This window comes from Mastacembelus armatus, chromosome 1 (assembly GCF_900324485.2).
Source record: "Mastacembelus armatus chromosome 1, fMasArm1.2, whole genome shotgun sequence".
In the NCBI taxonomy this organism is placed as follows: Eukaryota; Metazoa; Chordata; class Actinopteri; order Synbranchiformes; family Mastacembelidae; genus Mastacembelus; species Mastacembelus armatus.
In genome coordinates this window covers 10999470-11021334 of record NC_046633.1, presented here as the reverse complement: position 1 = coordinate 11021334, position 21865 = coordinate 10999470, and the positions used below count along the sequence as shown (strand labels likewise).

The window sequence follows — 21865 nt, the reverse complement described above, 5'->3', positions numbered from 1 at the left end:
TGCATGTGTTTACTCGAGGTACTCCAATTACTGCCCACAGTCCAAAAACATGCATGTCAGGTTGACTGGTGACTCTGAATTGCCCATAGGAGTGAGTGTGAGTGTGTGTGGTTGTTTGTCTCTATGTGGCTGGCCCTGTGATGGACTGGTGACCTGTCCAGGGTGTACCCCTGCCTTTCACTCAAAGAGAGCTGGGATAGGCTCCAGCAGATCCCTGTGACCCTGGTTAGGAATAAGCAGGTATAGATAATGGATGGATGGATGGACATGTGCTGGGCTCTTGTGTAACAGAAAAGAAAACCTTTGTAAGAGCATAACAGAACTATCATGTTCTAATATAATGTGTTTTTTGACAGAACGTAGAGACAGTGTTCTGTAAAGAACTTTATAGTGTGACTTCATATACTGGATGTGAAAAATCATTCAATAAATGAAAAAGGCAACTATATATAGTATATGTCCAAAGCTATTTCTGAAAATTAGTGAGCCATTCTCCTCCAACATCAATTACAATGCAGCTTTGTTTGAAGATCAACTATTTGTGACGTAATCAGAACCGAAGATGAAAAACAAAGAGCAAACTTTTGACTGAAAGCGACATAATTTAAATCCTGTCCTAACATAGACGCACTTTAATCCTTTAAAACTTTTCTGCGCTATACAGAGTAAATTGAAAGTAGAAAAAAAAGCCACAAAGGACAGTGGTCTTTCTCTGTTTTGCTCCTCGTTGTCTCTCCCTCTAATCTTCCCCCTGGAGGAGACAAGTTCCTCGCTGGGCGACACAGCGACATACTTGTCACTGCTTCAGTGACACACACACACACACACACACACACACACACTTCCTGCAACCTCCTGACACATACACAAACATACACACACACTGAAACATACAGTCGCTCACTCCTCCTTGGTCCCTTATCTGTGCCCCTGTAAGCGGACGAGGGGCTGAGTGACAGTATGGTATCCCAGGAGGGACAGAAAGGTGTGGAGACAGACATCCTAATCCTCTCTCCCAGCAGACCCCCCACCCCCTGCCCCCAAACACAGAAAGACAAGACCGAAAAGGGAATTAAAAAAAAAAAAAAAAAAAAAAAAAAAAAAAAGACAAACCACAGGATCAAGGTCCCTTCCAGCCGTTACTTCTTCGCTAACGACAAGGAGAGTATAATGAATGCATATCCCTCCTTTTCCCATCACTTGATTTAGCACTTCAATTATCTGATTTTCCTTTCTTTCTTTTCACTCTTTTTTTTTTTTATCAGAACGTAACGCTTTTATTCTGCAAATCCAAATGTTCAATTTTCCGCCTGGGAGTGGGACCCATTTATCTGTGTAATCTGTAAGCGTGCATGTGTGTGTGGGTGTGCGTGTCTGTCTGCATCTAGGTGTGTGTGTGTGCGCGCGCGCGTGTGTTTGCTAAATGTGTTTAAAAGGCAGGAGTCAGGGAGCAGTGTGTGTGAAATTAATTTAGATTAATAGACAATGTGCGATTATGAAGATATGAGAGACACCAAAACACAATCCACTGCAGGGCAAAGTGAGAAAGAGAGGGAGGGACAGCAAGACAGGCTCTCGTGTTTATTTGTAGATATTCATCAGATAAAAAGTACTAATGTTTCAGCCATAGTTGTAATAGATGTATTGTCTCAGTCTGTAACGTGATAATGAGGTTAAATGAAAGTCAAAGTGTCAATTTGAATGAAAATTAAAGGTTCTTTTTTTTTTCTCTTCATTTGTACAAAATGAAACATAAAATAATCTTCTCCTTTATTATATTATTTTGAGATTGGACCTGACTTTTTTTGCTGGTATGTCTTCCATAGTTGTTTTAGATATATGAATATGTGAATTTCAACACAGAGAAAGAGAGGTACACTAGACAAGCCCACTTTGGCTGGTTGGTAACTCAGCCTTATTGTAAACTAGAATTTATGAACATAAATACTCCATCTACACTGATCGTCTCTGATTGCCAGACATTTCAGTGTTTATAACAACTGTGTGGTTCCAGATTTCCAACTGATAGGGAACTGTGGATCAATTCACCACACCTCCCATAGACGACATTATTGCATTTTATTAGTTATGATATAAAACGCACCTCTATGTGCAACACTTGCCAGGTTGCAGGCTGAGGAAAATCCACTGAAAATTGCTACATTAATAAAAAAAACTGTAACGTTGTCCTGCTAAAGGTCTGGTGGTGTGCAGATTCAAGAAGCTGACAATGTAATTGCAATGTCTGCAGTTGGAGTCTGCAATTGCTGTGTTGCCTGTTATCCCCCCTCGTATTGTCTCCCTTATTTCCTCTGTCAGTTCTCCAAGGTACATTCGTCAGGGCTCAAAGAGCACAACCATCACACAAACCTGAGTTTTTCCAATAAAACTGGTTAAAAAAAAAAAAAATCTGACTAAAAGAAAACTGACAAAACAAAAACATGCATTTCATTAATTAACCTTGATTTTAAACTCTCCATTTTCAGACATATTGATTCAAACCACGAACTTCATGGTACAAAACATTTCACTCTGTGTTTCTTTACTGTAAGTTCAGAATTTCGGTCCTTTTCGTTGTACTAACTACAGCACACAGTTTCCACTCCTGAGAGGTTCGTACAAAAACGTCTCTTCTGTAAAATTTGCTTTGACAGTTTGAGACAGGATTTTATAGCAGCGACCTACCTAAGTTGTGAGCTGACACTGAGCCTGTTTGGCCAGGCTGCTGCTGAACCTTAGTCCGAATGATCCTGCAGGAGGAGAGAGGAGATATTAGTGTGTGTGAAGTGGTCGTTTGTGTTTGTGTGTGTGTGAAAGAGAGAGATTCTGAGTGACAGAGAGAACATGACCATCGTGGGAGCAAAACGGTGTGTGTGTGTGTGTGTATGTGTGTCTGCGTGTGAAGTGGCTGAGGGAGGCTGACATGGCAGAGGGGCCTCACACTTCCTGCTTGGCTGCTCATGCAAGCCTTTTCTTCCTCTTTCCTTTCCTTTCTTTTCCCTTCCTCCCCTTTTCCTCTCTTTTCCCATCCTCTCTTTTCCTTTCCTTCTTTTCCCTTTCTTTTCTTCCCTTTTGTGTCTATTTCTTTCTTCACCCCCGCACACCTTCCTTCCCTTTTGTCTGCCTCTTTAGCTCACTCCTTCTCTCTCTTATTTCGCCATCCCTCCCTCTCTCTCCAGCTCTATGCTCAGGGGAAAGGGTTGTCATTGTACCATCGTGTTGAACCACTGAGCTGCAGCCACTTCATACATATGGAGACTAGGGCCTCTTTACTATTCTCTTTTCCACTCCCAGACACACACAGACATAAAACACACTGCATCATTTTCTCTGTGCTCTACATACACTCAGTACCTGTTGCTATTAGTTGATGCTCAAACACACACTGAAACAGATTACACAGACTGTAGTACCTGTTGATGGAGCTGACACTGGGGACGCTGTCATTGTCACACACTCTCTCGGCCAGGAGCCTGTCCCGGATCTCCCAGGCAAACATGGTGGGGTTTTGGCGTTTGTAATCGGCGATCTTGTCGACCACTTTGGGTGTAGCAACCTTTGGTTTGGATCCCCCGATTACCCCGGGGCGGATACTGCCCGTTTCATAGTACCTGCCAACCAAAGCAAGAATTTTATACTGTTTCCAGTCCCATGGGCTTTTTTAAATTGGATAAAATGTACCACATCATCTTGAAATTTAAAAGATGGAATGAGAAAAAAAAAAACATTTTTATGCAGCAACATGTAAGAATGTAAAGACTGAGCAGTTAAATCAGGATGAAGTTTATGGATTCGTAATTGTGCGACCTGACCTGACTTTGATGCATTTTCTATTACAATGATTAGTGATGACGTGATGGTATTACTATGCTGCATTCTGCTTCATTGTTGAACTTGGTAGTTATGTAGTGGACACTAACTCACTGACATATGATAAAATCACCATTCTCTTTTTTTACTGCCCTTTAGTCCCCCCCATCCCCTTCTAGTGATGATTCAGACTGTCTTTCACTCATTCTGACTTTTAGACATTCTGGCTCGTCAATAGAACGGTCAGGACTTTAAAAAGCACTTTACGTTCCCCTCGTCTGTCCCTTATCCTCCTCCTCCATTTGATCGTGATCGTCTTGTTTCTCATTTCTTAAAAGATGAGCAGGATTTTTAAAGTCTGTCTTAAAACCAACACTCACTTGTTCATGGAGAGTTATCGTGAGCTGTGAGTGTTTCTGCCCATAGTGATGACAGAAAATTGATGGGTGGGATGCAAAATGCACAGTTGGTGTTCCCTCCAAAAATGCATTCATGAGTCTGAATCAGACAAATGTATATATTTTCCAATGTCACAGTCTTTTTAGTATGAAAATCTCTTTCTCTGTCTTTCACCAAAAGCAAGACCAGGGAAAACTAAAGGGCTATTTCACACTAAAAAAAAGGTAACAATTCCCTGAACATCAAAATGCATTTTTCTGGGGAATTTCACTGTGGATTCTAATTTTTACATTCGCAAGGAATCACTTCACAGCAGAGAGAAGTAATTACAACAACCGTAGCTACTGTATGTACATCGGAGAACTGTATAAAGGTTTTTTTCATGTTTTCTACTCTAGTTACTTTAGAAACTTGAGAGCACTGTGAATTCTATAGTAATGGACTTTGTATTTGGGTCTCTTCTTTTTGTCATGTTTTTAGTGTTCTGTGTTTGTATGCCTGGTCTGGACCTTTTTGGTCAGGTCTCTCTCACAAAAGAGGTCTCTGATATCAATGATTAAATAAACTACTAGTTAGTCACTACTAGGTAGCTGTCAGCTAAATGACCGGGTGTCAGTATAAGACAAGAATGTTTCTAATGTCTGTGTTTCAACCTGTGAACGGCTGCTGTTTTTCTTCAGCAGTTTCACAGTGTGACACAGAGATAAGATGAGGGTGGCACTGATGCACACACACACACTAATGCAAATATACACATACTCACAGATTCAGGCATTTCGTGTCCACCATGGCTATTTCATGAATGTATTTGCATGCAGAAGGGGCATGGGGGCAGGGGGTGGGAGGACAGCAAATGTGCTACAGAGCTTGCAGAAAAGGGGGATGCTGTGTGTGGATGCAAGCTGTCAGTCAGTCTTAAACCTGCTCTCTCTCTGTCTCTCTCGCTCTCTCTCTCTCTCTCTCTCTCCCTCTGCTGTACGGTAGAGTAATCCCTTCCGTGAAGGTGTGTGTTCCTATAAATGTGCGTTTCCTTGTCTTTCGTTTTGTGTGTGCGTGTGTTGCACATTGGTGGGTGTATTGCCCATTTTGACTACTCACAGCTGGAGTATAAACACAGCTAAAGGAAAAACAATCTATTTTCAAATGGAAAACTATTTAAATTATTCACAGCTGAATCATTGGTGAATAAACGAGTGTGGTTATTGATATCCACAATAAACACACACACACACACACACACACAGACAGGCTGGTAGAGTTGGTGTTTTTGTTCTGCTGGCACCAGAGAGACAGAGAGGAGAGGATAAAACAACCCTCTCTCCCTCCTCCCATCCCTCGATCCCCTCTCCCCCCCCTCACGGTAACGCTTCAGTGAGTTGAACGGCCAGGACAAGGGGGAGAGAGAGAGAGATAGAGAAAGACAGAAAGTGAGAGGGAGAGAGAGAGAGAGAGGCAAGGGAGAACAATGAGCAACACATTTTTTGATATAGCTGAGGGTCGCTGTAGCTAATCCTTCCCCTCCGTCCCCACAAATGGTCTCTCTGTCTCTCATTCGTTTTTTCTTTTTCCTGCTCTCTTCTTCTTTAACACGCCTTTTCCCTTTTGATTGTGTTCTTGTCTTTCTCCCATTCTCCATCTCTCCCTGTCTTTTTTTTTTTTTTTTTTGGGTGCAGAAATATGGTGCCACTTTCATTTTGATGCTAATTCCAAAAAGTGATGAATCTTTTCCCTTTTGTCCCTCTTTCTTCTGCGGGGGACGGAACGAGCAAGGATTTACTCTTGAATTTAGCTTTGAAAAGGCAGAGGGGGAGACAGACAGACAGACAGAGAGAGAGAGGAAAGGGGGGTGAGTACAGACAGAAATATGGAGAGGAGTCAGGCGAGAAATACAGGGCACAGACAGAAAAGAGGAGAAGAAGGTGAAAAGGCAAAAAAAAAAAAAAAACGAACCAGTTAGAGAAAAAAAAAGCTAGATATATAAGGGGCAAAGTAAAATGAAGGCAAACTCCTGAAAATGCAGATTGTGCATATTGAGGAAATGACAGAATTAACAGCAAATGAGTCAGCGTGACCTCAGAGCTTCCTCAGTCTGATAACCAGAATGACCCAAAAATGAACCAGATGTGTGAAGTTGGTGATGTTCGGTGCAGATGTTTTAAGCTGATCCTATTTCATACAGCAAAACACAAAATTTTCATTTTACAAACCAGGATACCAGTATTTTTATACAACTTGGCCACAGTCACGTCATCTCACGCTCAGTGTGTAAAAAGACTCCAATTGCAAATATTCACATGGCTGTCACCATGTGATCGTAGGTGCTCATGTGCCCTTTACCTGCCCAGTATCTTGCTGACACATCCATGGCTGACTCGTAGCTGGCGTGAGATGTCGCAGGGGCGAACCCCTTGATGTGCGAGTTCTACTATTCGCTGGCGCACTACATCTGGGAGGGGCCTGCCGTTTACAAACACACCTCCAAGCTGGTTCACGCCGCCATGTCCTAGAGGAGAGAGAGAAAGAGACACAGTTTGAAATGAATCAAAAGAAGGTTGAGGATGAGTGAGAGACAAAATTTTATGGCTGCATAGTTCAAGCCAATGAGAAAATTAAAGAGCCCGAAATGAGACAAAGAAATCCAAATTAAAGTTGGTAGGGCAGTGATGACAGATGAATGTTTTGACTAAAACTAAATGATTGTGGCTTTAACTTTATATCTGACAATAAAAAATGGCAAGTGATCAAACTAAGTCAGTGATAAGAAGTTTCCTGTTAGATTTTTGGATACACATGACAGAAAACTGGATGGGTATGGGAATGACAGAAATCTTGTGCATGGGGCGAGTCCTGCATTTCCAGTATGATCATCATGACTCTTCTGTCAGCATCAGATAACCTCTTTTTCAATATGATTCAACCTTCTTTAAAGCGGTGGAGTTAGAGGTTTTCAGAGAGATATGACAAAGTGTAACTGCACTCTTACATTGTCATTTTCTAGCCTTACTAACTTTCTTCAACCAGTCAATGCATTGTATATAAACCTCATATCAGGGTGTCCTGTTTTCCAGGAGCTACACTCCAATCTGGCACCGAGCATCTGTATCCAGCTTTCTTAAATGCACCTCCTTAGGCTTTAACAAAAATCTAGTTTTGTGCCAATAATTTTTATGTATTTAGAGCTGTTCATAAATATTGGTTTATGTCAGCTGCATCTCTCTCTATTTTGAGTTACTGCCCAAATGTGAGCAAAAAGTATTTTATTCAAATCCAGTTTTTAAGAGGAGGTACAACTAATGTATTTTATTTAGCCATTGGTGTTTCTTTTAATTTACAGTTATTATTTAAGCTAAATTTAAGTTTGAATTAGGTTTGGCTAAGAAATAACTTCAGTAGAACAACACTTTCTGTAGTAGGGTCAATCAATTCATGGCTTCTGGCTGGAGTCAATTTACGACCTCCGCTAGATCTGATTCTGCTGCCACTGATTTATCCTGCTCAGCATCACAGTACCAGTTAGACTATTCGAAAGTACAAACTTTGCCCATTTTTATCCAGGGCAGAGTCTGCTAAGATCCCAAGTAAATGAAGGGATTTCAATTAATTATTGACCAAGGCCTGGCCCTGGCCCCTTATTGAAAGATACTGCTAATATTCCCCCTGAGGGATGGAGGGATGAAAGTAAGAGAGGAAATAAATGAAAGAATGGCACAACCAAGTAGAAAAAAATACAACAGTCAAGCTGAAACTATTATAGAAATGTAATTTCCAGGAGACAGTATTGGAGTGTAGCAGTTTGCCTCTGGGGTTGTTACACTGCTTTTATTTAGAGGTCTTGTACTTTAGAAAGCTGCTTGTTAATTAATCTAACAAACTTGGATTTTGATGGCCAGATGGAAACACAAACAGCAAAGAAGCAGTGACAACCAGCCCCTTTTTTTAGGCTACAGGGATATACAGTAGACTGGATCTATCTAGTTTTGATTCTATACCAGTAATTTGGTCCTGGGGATTAGCTCAACATTCGCTGATTAGGGGAAATATTCCAGGCAGCTCAGGCAAAAACTATGGAAGCACTTAGACTGACAACCACATGTTCACTTTTACAAACACCTGATCACTTCTTGCTTTGAGGTGACAGTGCCAACCCCTATTGTCACCCCGTACAAGAAGTGTATGTGAGAGACAGGGAGAGAGAGAGAAAGAGAAAGAGAAACAGTGAGAAAAAGAAAAAGACTATTTGGGCAACACTCTCTCTTCTCCTACTCAATCGTATGTGTATACACTATATGTATATATCTCACCAAAGGCAGAGTATAAATCAACCAGAATTTCTCCACCACATAATCCACGGGCTTTTGTATTACCATAGTGATTACGTCTTTAGGGGAAACACACACACATACACACACTCGCCCACACTAATCCTAGCTGTGGGGGTAATAGATTTTAAACACATTACCCCAGCAGGGATACCCCCTTAAACACAATTCTGTCCCCTGAACCTGTCCCCCTGTCCTCCACTGTTTACCATCAGCCTAAAATAAAGAAATACACACACACACACACACACACACATACACACACTCTCCTCCAGGCCCAAATATAAATAGGTTGACACACGGAGGATGAAAACAGAAATGTGAAGTCTAGAGAGCCTCATTCTATGAAATCAAACAAAGTTATTCTCTTCCTTAGTGCTTTATTTTTTAAGATGGAAGAAGCCTCATTATGCAGATGTCTGCCACAGACAGCACAATTTGAAAAAGCAATCACTCTTTACAAAAGACAGCAATATATAGACAGTCATAACCATTTATGCACTGCCCCTGTGAATTGGGCTCAGCTGAGACTTAAAGACTAAGTGGCATGAAATGTAACCACCAGCATGAACATTTAAAGACAATATTATCATATCAGCTGTTGCCAAAGCAATCACATATACTAGTAGAGCTGTATTACTAAAGGAACATTTCACTCAAAGTTTTAGCATTTTAGATTTTAAAGCAGTTCAATGATTTTTACATATCAAGCACAGTTGCAACAACATGCGGAGCACTACTGGGTCTAGTATCTAGCATTGTGGAGCTTGATGCATGGGAAATAATAGTTAATGTGTAGTGAGTGTGGTAGCACCGAACAGCAGGCGAAACATTTCACAATGATAATACAGTTTTTTAAGTCTCACAGTATGTGTAACTATTCCTTTAGTCTATCTATAGGGCAGCAGTGCAACTACAGCAACACGCACAGCTGTCACTCAGTGAAGAGAGTCAGCAAACGGACTTACTGATGATTTGGATTTTGTGGTATCAATGAGAGAAGCAGCCACAGCTCTTCAAGAGCTGGACTGCAGAGTCCAAGGCACCTGAACTCTCACCTCTAAATCTGTTACATGTCATTTTCTTTATCATTGTGATGCTGCTCTGCAGGCGCACATATGCAGAAAGAAGCTTTTTTGTCCCTTGTTTGCTGTTTGAAAAAAAAAAAAAAAAGAGAGAGACCTGGGGATATTGGAAACCTGTTCACAGTGCTGGACCCCACTCTTCTTATTGTACTTTATGGCAACAAATGTCCCCACCTGTACATGAACTGGAAATGTTGGGATTGACCTCAGCTATTTTTGTAACGTGTGCATCTTTTTACCTTAACTTAAAAAAAACAAAAGCAGCAATCAGCTTACAGTGACTGTTCAATGCAGATAGAGAAAACACACACACACACACTTTGAGATATTTCTCAAAGCAAGAAAGAGTCTGCTGACCTAAATAGACAAATGAATCAAGTTCATAAGACATTCTTTCCCTCTCTGTGAATGCTTTGCATGGCTGTTAAACGGGCATTATTCTTTCTTCCTGTCTATATTATTATTTCCTGAAACCTCTCCTGCCTGGTTCGGCGTATGAAAGCACAGTTTTGCAGGGTCGTTTATAGAAACCTACTGCGTTACGTCCTCCTCACCACAGGTATCTGCAGAGAAGACTCTCTCACCCCCTCTGTCTCTCTCAACCTCTCCCATTTTCTCAGATAAGAGTAAATGAAATGGTTCCTTTCACCCTTCCTATCTAGGCCAGGGCATGAAATACGCCTTGCTTTGTAAAGAGATGGAGAGGAATGACTTGTGACCTACAAAAACCTCCAGATAACTATTTATTCACTTATCTGTGTATTTACTGTTGGTATTAGACGTTCAGGCTCTCACCATTCTTGGGGTTGGCTGTTGGGATTATGTGTTTGAAATTTATTTCCCGAGCCTATAAATACTGATAGGGATGAACGTAAAAAAACATTTTATATAAAGGCATTTGTTTATCGAGCACTATAGCATAATTCTCTGAATAAACGGTATACATTCTCACATTAAAGGCTGTGTGCCATGTTTTTACACAGCTGCAGGTAAAAGAGGAATAGCAGCGGCCTAAAGTGAGATTAAATTTGATGTTGTAGTTTTTTAATCATTGTAACTGAAAAAGAAATGCTCAAAAATATTCAGAAACTGTCTTAAGGTTTAGGCTGAATTTTACTTTCTTTATAGATTTATACCTAAAATTTATATATGTATATATTTTTTGGGAAATCTATGTCACTTTCTAAAAGAATTCAGGGCTGTGTGAGGTTAAGTGATGAGACGATGGTGATGGTCCAGCAATTCATCACACCGATCAAACAAATTAACCACTTGCTCCCAGAAGTTCAATCAACAGTGGCCAGCTTGGGAGGTTTTGTTACAAATTAGGTACAAAGATTTTGCCAAATTAGGGGTCTTGGCTTTTAAGGGTGTTTCTATAAACCCTGAACCTACAGTCTCAAGAGAGGAACAGTGTTGGCAGAGGCAGCAGCTTCATTTTCATCTTAGACAACCACAATGAGGGACAGAGACAGCCAGGGGACCAGGGGTCATTATGCATCTCTGTTGTATTTTATTTATTTGTCATTTATAGGAGCTGACTTAAGAGTCCGGGACTGCCTTAAATGTTTGATTGATTCACTGTTTCCGTGAAGGGGGAAAAAAAATAGAGAGAGATAAAGCAGAATATTTTCGAGCTCCCCCATCCAGAAAATAAGCTCCATTAGATCCTCTGTCTCTCTACATTCTTCTGTTTCTTTCTCCCGCTCTCTTCCTCTCTGTCCACCAACACCACTCCCTTCTCTTTCTCTCATCTCTCATCTGCCTCTTCACGGCCTGACGACTCAAAAATAAAGCAAAAGAGAAATCGCAACAAAACGCCACCGGTCCTTCCTCTCTCTCTCTCTCTCTCTCTCTCTCTCTCTCTCTTTCCTTTCTCTGTTTAAAAAAAAAGAAAGAAGAAGGGGAACTTGAAATTACTTTTGCCTGAAAAGTTGTTTGGAAAGTTGCCCATGAGAATACAGATGAAGCAAATTTCCTTCAGCAAACACACTGAATAGATCAGTGAGATGTGCCGCGCAGGCGTTTTGGACGTATAGTGTTATTTTGCTTTCTTCCTATGAAAGGTGAATAATTATTGCTTTGTAGGCGAGGTGCGACTCAGGGAACCTTGTTAACTAATAAACGATTGTGTTTATCAGTAGTAACGTTTCTAAAAGTCATTTCCCTGAGAAAATGCATGACTTCGTTTTGAAGAAATGTTCTTATATTACAGCATAAGACTGTAATAAATGGCGCTTGCTTCTACCTACAGCCTAATTATTACATATTGGGTATTTTCAGGGGACAAAAGTCAGGACAGAGTTTGATTAGAATAGGATCCGTGTATTTTTCATGTTGTTTTTTTCCACAGTTTATTTAAATTTTGCCTGTCACATTTTTTTTTTTTCCTCTTTTCTTTAGGCTAACTCATCAGTCGATCACCAAGGTCGGCCAGAGCCTCGCCTACTTAATATTCAGCATACCACTATTACCATTACAATACGTGATTATGAAATTCAGCTCATTATCATCACAATCACCTGGTATAGATTTTTAAAACATCCCTGCTATATATTGTTGGTCTTAATACAAAAAAAAGCGCTCTAGAGTTAGTCAAGTTATAACCAAGTGGTCACTGCGTTTCACCAGCGATGTGAACCAAAGAAAATATAATAGTTTTTCTTTTATTGTCAACAGAGGAGACTGTTAGGCTATGGCCACGATGCGTATAACGAAGAGGGTGCTCAGCTAAAAAAAAAAAAGAAGTCTGTGGAAAAAAAAACAACACAAAAATTAATAAAATCCTTGGAAATAGTTGAGGAGCTTACAGGTAGTTTATTGGCTGTGAGACATTTAATATTCTCTATTTTGTATAACGTAAAACACAAAAAAATGAAGAAATCAGAATAAAACTTTGAAGACTATTAAATCTCATTACTAGACATACAAGGTTTCCTCACGTTGGGAAATATTACGCACGCACAGAGGCGCACACCCCACATTTCCACGCGTCACAGTCGTTTCATCCTAACCAATCTCTTTCTCTCTCTCTCTCTCTCCCTCTCTCTCTCTCTCTCTCTCTCTCTCTCTCTCTCTCTCTCTCTCTCTCTAGCGTCCTACCTTTGACATTTCTTAGGTGTAATCGTTTTAAAGCGTCTCCAGGCTTTGACGTATATAACTTTAGCTGCGCTGTTACCGTCAGCACCGCGGATCACTGGCTTTGGTGAAACGGTAGGGAAGAGGAAACATGATTCGTTCTAGCTTTGGGACGTGTGTGTTTGTGTGTGTGTATGTGTGTGTGTGTGTGTGTGTCTGTGCGCGCAGCTTTTTTTTTTAAAGTCCTGCAGGATAACGCACCGTGGGAACTTCTGTCAGTCACAGAACAAGGGTTCTCTCCATTACTACACTTCAATAAAAAAAAGAAATATAAAAAGCATAATCTGTTACGCCCTGAAATACCTGTAGGACGCGTTAGTCGTCTTTTTATGGAAGAGGCGAAATATTGACTTGAAGGTTGTGAATATGGGTTTGTACTGAAATCACCTTTTATATTATAATCTATAAAATACACACTAGAAATGTGGATATACATTTATTAACCGTTAACATGTTGAAAGTACATCTAAAGTCAATAATTGAATTATTTCCTTTTTAGTCTCATTTGAAGCCAAGACAGTTTTTAGAGTTGATTAAAACTAAAAAAAAAATAGATAATTTCTTCTGTTAAATGTTTGTTGGACATATAATCGATATTGGACCTTTTGTGATTTTGCTCTAAAGCTCAGTTTTTTATTAACAATGAATAATCAGATGCTTTTTATTTTATTATTAGTGTTAACACATACATGTGTCTCTTGTTTAAAGCTAAACCCTTAAGAAAGGAGGTAGCTCCAGGGAATGTGAAAACAAAGCAGAGCCCGCCATGTCACGACTGAGTGACCAAGTTGTGTCCCCCATTCCTAAGTGCTTCCCCACAGCTACGTCCCCAAGCACCTGCTCCGCTGAACTCTCCTTGAGCGAGACCCTGAGCCTGCCGCACGCACGCTGCGACGCTGAACCTGCGTGTGCTCTGACCTGAAAGGAGGCTTTCCCCGTGGGGGATCAACAGGGTCTCACCTTGTTATTATTATAAGACCTGAGCAGAACCGCGTTTGCACCTGTGTGCGTAAAGTGCCGTGGGTGTTCCTACGACCAGGTTACGTGGAGAAACTGTGTTACTGTTTGCGGATCAAGTTCAGCTTTTAGTCATGCTTTGTTGCCCCGATCTCTCTCTCTCTCTCACACACACACTCTCTCACTCTCTCTCTCTCTCTCTCTCTCTCTCTCTGACCCCTGCACCTCCTCTTCCCTTCTAAGGAGACTCCCAGCAAACATGTAGCCTGCATTACAAGTATATTTCATAGCTCAGAAAAATCACTTCAGCTTCACATCCCCTCAGTAATTATGTCAAGTTAACCCTTTTCGATGTGTACATTTATACACTGCAAGAGACATAAAAGAACATTTAAAAAACTACTGGTAGGCTGAAGAGCAAATGCGCACTCAAGATTAGATATAACTAAATAAGGTTTTAGGCCTAAAGATGTGCATGGATCCAAATTTAAAATACTGCAACACGTCATAGGAAATGTTTTTTTTCTTCATTTTTTATAAAAAAATAATAAAGAAAAAGAGAAAGGGATTATTCACGTCTAAAAACAAAATTGAAAAGTAGTATTTACGACCTCTATGTAGATGTAGTATGCAGACTTGAAAATAAAAACATCTTGAATTAATCGATCCGATATCAAAACGTTAAAACATTTGCAAGAATGTTTTGCGAGGGCTCTTATTATTTCAACGCTAATGTTGACTTTTGCTGAGGCGTCATCAAAATAAAAGTGGACTGTGAGAGTCCAGTCAGGGCTGTTTTTATGGTTTATTGTGCAGCTGGGAATGTTGCTGCTGTTGTTCTCTTCATATGCACACAGAGTTGGTGGTCTGGGGGATGGTTCAGTTTAGGGCAGATGGAAACATGCAGATGGAGGAAATTATAAACGTATAAACTTACTGTGCATTGCCGCAAATGGGTCGTGCTTACAGTGAATCTCCATCGGTAAGGTGGGGCTCAAGGGCCCCGGTACGCTATGAGGGATCTTAAAAATGCCACCGGACGCGCCGTTTCAGTCGACCACTAGTACAGACCGTGACCTCCACGGACAAGGGTACCAGTGCCCTTCAAAGAGGGAAACTTCTTCTTTTTTTTTGCTTAATTAATAAAAAAAACAAAACTTTAATTGATAGACGCCGCGCAACGGGTTGCACTTTGTATCAAACTAATGAAGAGATACTAAAATATAGAAAATGGGGGAGTCGCAGGTGGACGAGTAGAAAGAAATGGCGTCAAAAATATGGATCAGAGACGGGCTCCCTCCTCATGGGGACGGGACACCACAGCGACTCTCTTCTGGCGTCTCCAAAACCAGAGGAGGGAAACGACCGCAATAGCGCTCATTCCATCAGCTGCTCGTCGACGCCGAGTTGCACCAGTCCAAGCATGGAAAAATGTCAAACTTTCGCACAAACATATGGAGAGCAAACAAAGTGTAAGCTCCCTCCCTTTCCTTCTCGGTCCGCTGGCCGTGACCCCTGAACTGCGCCTGCACCGATGGGTGGGGGTGAAGTTTCTGCCCTCAGTCTGTTAGAAATATTTTTAGAATACAAAAATAGGAAGAAAAAAAAAATAACCCAGTTTAAACAACAAAAATATTCGTTACAGATCCACGCTTGGTTGTTTTTATTTATTTTCTCTTCCTGGTTATTTTGTGCGCATCGTCCTCGGCACTTGGTTTCAAATGAACACTTGGTAATCTCCCATCAGAAAAGCCAGTGAGTGCGGATGAGCGCTCACATCTTGAAGTCTCATATCCACCGTGCCAAAAAAGGGGAAACAAACCAAATGCAGAAAAAGGAAAAACAACACTCTGGTTTGAGTAAAAGCGATTGATGCGGACTGCAGAGTTGTTACCCTGTTAGTATGAACGAAAAGCGGCTTTTGGTCTGTCAACTGGCTGTGTCCCTCTATGTTGACCAGCAGCCGCCGCACAGACGTAGCTCTAGGACTCCCGGTTTATGTGCGAGTTTGGACACAATTTCTTCGCGATGGAAAAAGAAAACAGAGCTGTCCAATTTCAAACTGCACTTTTCTCTGCGCTCACGCCGGAAAACGCCAGTGCTGTGATGTAAGTTTGTACATAAGCGGGCTTCTGTAACTACAGAGCAGAAAAAGCCGTCTGCGCCCAGCGTCCACGGTGGCGCACGCCGCGTTTCAGGACCTGCTCTCGTGCGGACAGCGCCCGCGCTTCCAACCCCCTGGAACCCTAACCCACACGCGCCGGCCAGCTGCCCGTCACTCACAGCAGGTCCAGCCAATCACAGCGTGAGCGCTGCCTCTACGTCACATCAAACCCCAGCTATGCTCGGGCGGGGGGAAACGGTGATTGGCTAATGCGAATCCCGTGGGCCAATGACGTCCTGCATGCATTGTCCGTCCACCAATGGGGATGCTCGGCGCAGCGACTCAGGGCTCGGGGAGCGGATGATCATATGTTTAATTTCAATTAACGAACTAAAAAAACTAATGCCTTTATACCCATTTGCGCCCAATTTATTCATGTCAATATTAAATGACTAATTAATTGAGTATTACTAAAAATGAGGCTTAGTTGCAGCAAGGCTTTATAAATGAGGAAACGCTCAAGAACTCAAACAGCAGTCTAAATGTCTCAGTACTATGACGTCAATAAAAATAATAAAAACAGTATAAATATAAAGCCTAAACGAAAAAAAGACTGATTCTATAGGCCTATAACATTTCAGTTAAAACACATTGAAGCTCAACTTCCACTCAAAAACCAACCTATTTGTAGGCCTAGAGGATGGAAATCTGTCAAGTGATATGAAAACAGTTGGTCCTGTATAATTTCCCCTTTCCTTCAATACAATTTTATGAATCTTTAGCTTGGGGAGAATTGAGAGGAAACATATGAAACATGCATTCACACTCATTACCTAATTGACTGCGGATCTAAATGGATGTCGTTTTTAATGAAATGCAATTGTGGCGAGCGCACTAAACTGAGAGAGAGAGAGAGAGAGAGAGAGGGGGGAGTCAATACATGTTCTTCCCACCTGATTTGAGAAGGCGCATCTAAGCCTCGCCCCTGTAATATTAACCACACAAATAGCCTAAAGCATGAGCCATATTAAAAAGGGTTATTTCCTTTCTTCCTGTTTCTACATCTTTAATCATTTCTCGTTCTCGGTGTTTAAAGTGTGCGCACAACAGCTCGATCAAACACATTTTACAGCTATAGGACAGAAATAACCATGTGATTCTTGTGTCTTTAAAGACTCTTAATGTGAGAAACTGGTGTTTACAGTGCCACACTAGTAAACAACAACCTTGGCGTTATTCTCCCTAGTTAATGTTCACAAGACTTACAGACCTGATTCTCCTCAAGATAATACAGTTGACCCTTATAAAGTCAAAGTATATTATATAAGGAGTTGATTGAATTTCTGATTTTTATATGTACCCTATATTTCTTGCTGTTGATTATTACTTTCTGCCCTGGTTTGATAATTTTTACTTCTACTCTTTCACTGTGTAGGGGGGCTCATGCTGAACCGCTCAGACAGTGTGTTTTAAATCCAAAGCAGCATAAGTCAGACTACCAGGTTGACTTAATAAAAAAAAAACACACACACCCATACACCTATTCTAATTTCACTCATTATTTCCTGTCTGTTATCATGTCAAAAAACTGGAAGCTTTGAGTTTTAATTAGGTTTGGTTTCTGTCTTATAGGCTGCTTTGGTGTGGGTGTTTGCAGGATGAACCACGAGGGGGCGTTCAACCTTGATATGACCGTACGTACACGCACGTGCACACAGATTCACACACGCACAAATTTGAGACATACAGAAACTTTACTATCAACATACTTGAACTGAAGGGGTTTCAAACCACTCCATTAAGAGGGCCCAAACTGACCCCATTAAAGCATATATATATTCACAGATATACAGGCCTGCACTGGAAACATATTAATACAGTAACCTATATGAGAACTGTATATCTGTTATTTTGGTGTGACAAAGCCAGTGTATTGTTCTAGCCCAGATCTTTAAAACTAAATATGGTTTCATGCATCTTCATTGATTCCACGTCTCTGCTCTTTAATCCACTGACAGTAAAGTCTACCCTGAAACATCCACACTAATCCTCATTCATATTTCACATCTATTCTCGAGTAGTCATGAATTAGGAGTGATACAGCTCTGACAGAAAACCAAATTGATTTAGTTTCTTTTTTTTATTATTCAAAGAATGACAAAAAACAAACACACCCGGATGTAGTTAGGAAATAGAAACCTGGATTATTTTGCACCAGATACCTGATCCTGCATTTTTAGGCCCCATCTGAATGAAAAGAGCTAAAGCATGCAAGCGAACATAGACAATGTCTGCTGCAGAAAAATACTCTGCAAAGTGGGAAATCTGATTATTTTGTTAATTATACATATTTGCTGCAATATACACATTTTTAAATTTACAATTTTAGATGTTTGTATTTCTTTCCTTTTCTACGTAAATGAATATTTGAATTAGCTCTTGGGGTCTCCAAACAGGAACTCTAAAATCAAAACCATCATGTTGTGCAGTTTAGTTTGTTTTTTCTTTTTCATTTTCATTGTATCTGTTCTCCTTGTGCACTCAGCCTGTTTTTATTTATTGAGATATAGACACTAGCGCTCCCCACAGAAATAAACTGCAGCCGTCGCCCTTGTCTCTCCGATTTGCAAATTAAATACATAAGCAATTAAAAAATCCAAACACAATCAATCATGTATACAAATTGTTGTTGCTTTAGGGTTGGAAATTTGGAGAAAACTTCCATCAGGGTAGGACGACTTTAATCCGGGGGTTCAAATCCATTACCATATTTCATTACCTCTCCAGTGCTGGAAAAAGGGAGGATGGCGGGGGTGCGGGGGAAAGAGGAGCAGGACGAGGGTGTTTATACTTTTTTAAGCATTAGTAAGAATGTGGTTGACTCGTGATAATGATTTCGAGGCAAATTGGAGGCAATGTTGTTGTTTAAGTGTTCCTTCTTTCACTCCCTCTCTGCCTGTTCCCTTCTCTCCATCCACCATGAAAGCTTCGGCTGTTTTGCTTTTTTGCGCCCGAGCCTCGAAACGAAAAAGCAATGAAAAATTAATAGCGCATGTTAACTCCACCAGCTCGTTTATTACACGCCCGCTGACTGTAAACATAATGAGAAAGCTCCCGTATCTCGTCTTAAGTTTTCATTCGCTTATAAAATATAAAAGTCATAACTAATAAATAAAATATATGGACTGGAGAGTGAACCGTCTTGAGCTTAGGCAAACGGGCAGGTGAACCACACTGGCTGCTTCTCCCACGCACAGGCCTAATCAAACGGACTTATTCGTAATCATTTGGCTCGGTGATAATGCAAGTCAAAGATCAGTCTGTCAGCTGTCAGATGGAATACAAGGCCTCGCTGGCCTTGATGGCCGCTGTTATGATGAGGCACTTGAGGTCAAAACGAAAGTAGGCTATGCCATGTGAGGTCATCCTTCTCTCTTTCTTCCTCCCCTCCCTCCTCTCCCGCTCGCCTCCATCATCCTCCAGCCCTGCAGCTTTTCTTGGTTTCCGTTGTGCAGAGACGCAACGTGGCGTTAAACTCATTTGGACGGTCCTTTGCGCAGATCGTAATGTCTGTTTAGTGAGCATTTATGCAGCTACTTTAACGAGGAGAATGTGCTGTATGAAAAAAAAAATACAATACTATGTGAAACCGAAATAGTCAAGGGAACAATACTTGGGCGCTTGATCATGGGCCTGCAGGGACGTATATGCAGACATACTACGCTGAAGGTGACAAAGTGAAACATAAATGGTCTCTCTCGGTGAAAATGTGGATGTACCCTCGAGTCTGCACCTTGTGTGCTGGAAAGAAGTCACGTGCATGGAAAGCTTTTATTAAAATCGCGGTTCAAGGATCAAAGATTTGTATAATAGTGGCCCAGATACCTGACTTCAGTCTAATTTTTCTTCTGAGTGAAATAATAATTTAATGTCAGCCACTGCCACACTTGTGACTGAAATGGCGACCCTACTTATTGGAAGGAACCGGTCTACGCACTTTTACTCACGGTCAACCTTCAGGGCAGGAAGAGATGGGGGGGGGGTCTCATTAGATCCACGATCATTCTCACAGATTCTCCTTTGTACCCTAAGCACGTATTTTCAAGTGAGAGGAAATGGAGAGACTGTAGGTACAGGCCCTGGGCCCTGCAGACTTTACACATCAACAAAGGAGGGGCTTCCTTTAAATTCTGATTTCCACAGTGGTTAAATGGTCTTTATCCAAATGCTACACATTCTAGTGCTTTCACCATTTATCAGGGGTATGGCCCACTCCACAAAAGACTGCAAAGAGGCATTATTTGTCTCACACACCATAAGCACTATTTGATGACACATTTCCATAGAAGACCGGGCACAAGCTAATTTATTTCTACTCTTGAGACAATGGGTCACAATCGAACGCACTTACTCGCCACAGTATTGTGAAATTGAATATGAAGAACGCCACCAAGTGCAGTTTGCATCCCAATAAAATGTTGTTTCATGTCTGTCTTAAACAACTACCTAGAATTAACGCGTTATTAGTAACAGGCAACCAGGCGGGCCACTAAAGCAGATTTTTGCTATTCTCCCCCTCTCTTTTATGCAAGAAGAGGCTTGCACAGTGCCCTTTCAGAGAGGCTGATCACCTGCCCACAGTTTCTTAATGACAAACGACGTTTTATCAATGCAGACCCAGCGGGCAGCAATATGAAATGATGTAATATCCATTGGGTGCCATAACAAGGTCGATGGCCTGATCCAGCGCTGTACCAGACCCCGCTGTTTTATGAATAGGCCTGTAAGAGATTAACCTGTTGCATCAGAGCGAAGGAGACACACTGGAAAGATCCAAGCGCAGAAACCCTGAATTTAAGAGTTTGTTTTGGGCTGAACCGGTGAGAAGCTTCAACATCTGGTCACCAGACAACAAAACTAAAAGCTTCCTGATCATTTCACATAAGGGTAATTCCAAAATGTTGCTCAGATGTTGATTTCACTGAACTTCTTTTGCCATATATCAACAGATTTCTAAGTCCAAGTTGGCCCGTACCACACAAACATACACACACGCATATATACACACACACACTTCACTATAATCTTTCACAAATCCACCAATCGAAGTATCAGGGTACCCCTCCCAGATTATGAAGCACGTGGATCTTACCTGCACGTACAACGTGCTATCAAACCAAACCAAACCAGCAAGTTTCTTTATGAGCATGCAGTGCCGCAAAATTAGGCCTACTAATTTAAAAAGTGACAATACAAAGGCATTAATGGCATCATAGCCAAATAGAAATGCCAAACCGAATAACTCTTCAGTCACACATTTTTAAAGTGTGAGAAAAATCAGCAAACACTGATCACCCTGACTCCAAAAATGTCACAGACTTGAGATAAAACATTTTGACTATGAGCAGCTACTGAAAAAATAAAGGTTCTAGTTCAGATAGTTCAGATTTGTGATGCTTCGATAACTCAGAAAACTATATAAAAGTTTTTTTAAAAAAAGAAACTTCCACAAATAACTTCCAAAACATATTAACACATTAAACGCCACCGAAACGTTTCGTCCTGATAAAAGAATAAATGAACAGTTAATAAAAGTCACATGAAGCTCAAGTGAGTGAACCTACCTGCTCTTCCCAGCCGCAGTGCAGGACTTTTGGGCCCCTGGTCCATGTTACCCGGTTAGAACAGGGGGAGGCGATGGAGGGAGAAAAAAGAAAAATAACAAAAACTTTTTCCAGTGTCCCCCTCTCCCTCTCTCTCCCCCTCTCCCTCTCCTTCTCCCTCTCTCTCTCTCTCTCCCTCCCTCCCTCTCTCTCTCCCTCCCTCTCCCTTACTCTTTGGCACTGTTTTCCTCTCTCCCTCTTTTTTTTTTTCTTTGGTCCTGCAGTACTTTTGGGGCAAGTTGTAGGTTGAAATAATTCGACCCTTCCGCTCCTCCCTATTGCGCTCCCTGCAAGTGTTCAGTCAGCTGCAACTAAACGCTTTAGGTGGAAAAAAGGCTTCGGGGGGAAGCGTGAAATGATCACGCCGAGCAAAAGAGCCGCTCTCTCAAT

General features: G+C 41.2%; 1 protein-coding gene across 2 annotated transcripts in view; it reads right to left on the bottom strand.

Annotated features, from left to right (window-relative positions):
• Positions 1-21587, bottom strand: part of pax5 (paired box 5) — a 54502-nt gene extending 32915 nt beyond the window's left edge. For both annotated transcript variants that reach the window (XM_026302511.1, XM_026302513.1), the window contains exons 1-4: positions 21437-21587; positions 6547-6712; positions 3414-3611; positions 2686-2750 (exon numbers count right to left, since the gene is read on the bottom strand). In XM_026302511.1, coding sequence (XP_026158296.1) covers positions 2686-2750; positions 3414-3611; positions 6547-6712; positions 21437-21482 — 475 coding nt within the window. In that variant the 5' untranslated portion in view covers positions 21483-21587. The remainder of the gene's footprint in view (positions 1-2685; positions 2751-3413; positions 3612-6546; positions 6713-21436) is intronic.
• Between the last annotated feature and the right edge of the window lie 278 nt (positions 21588-21865).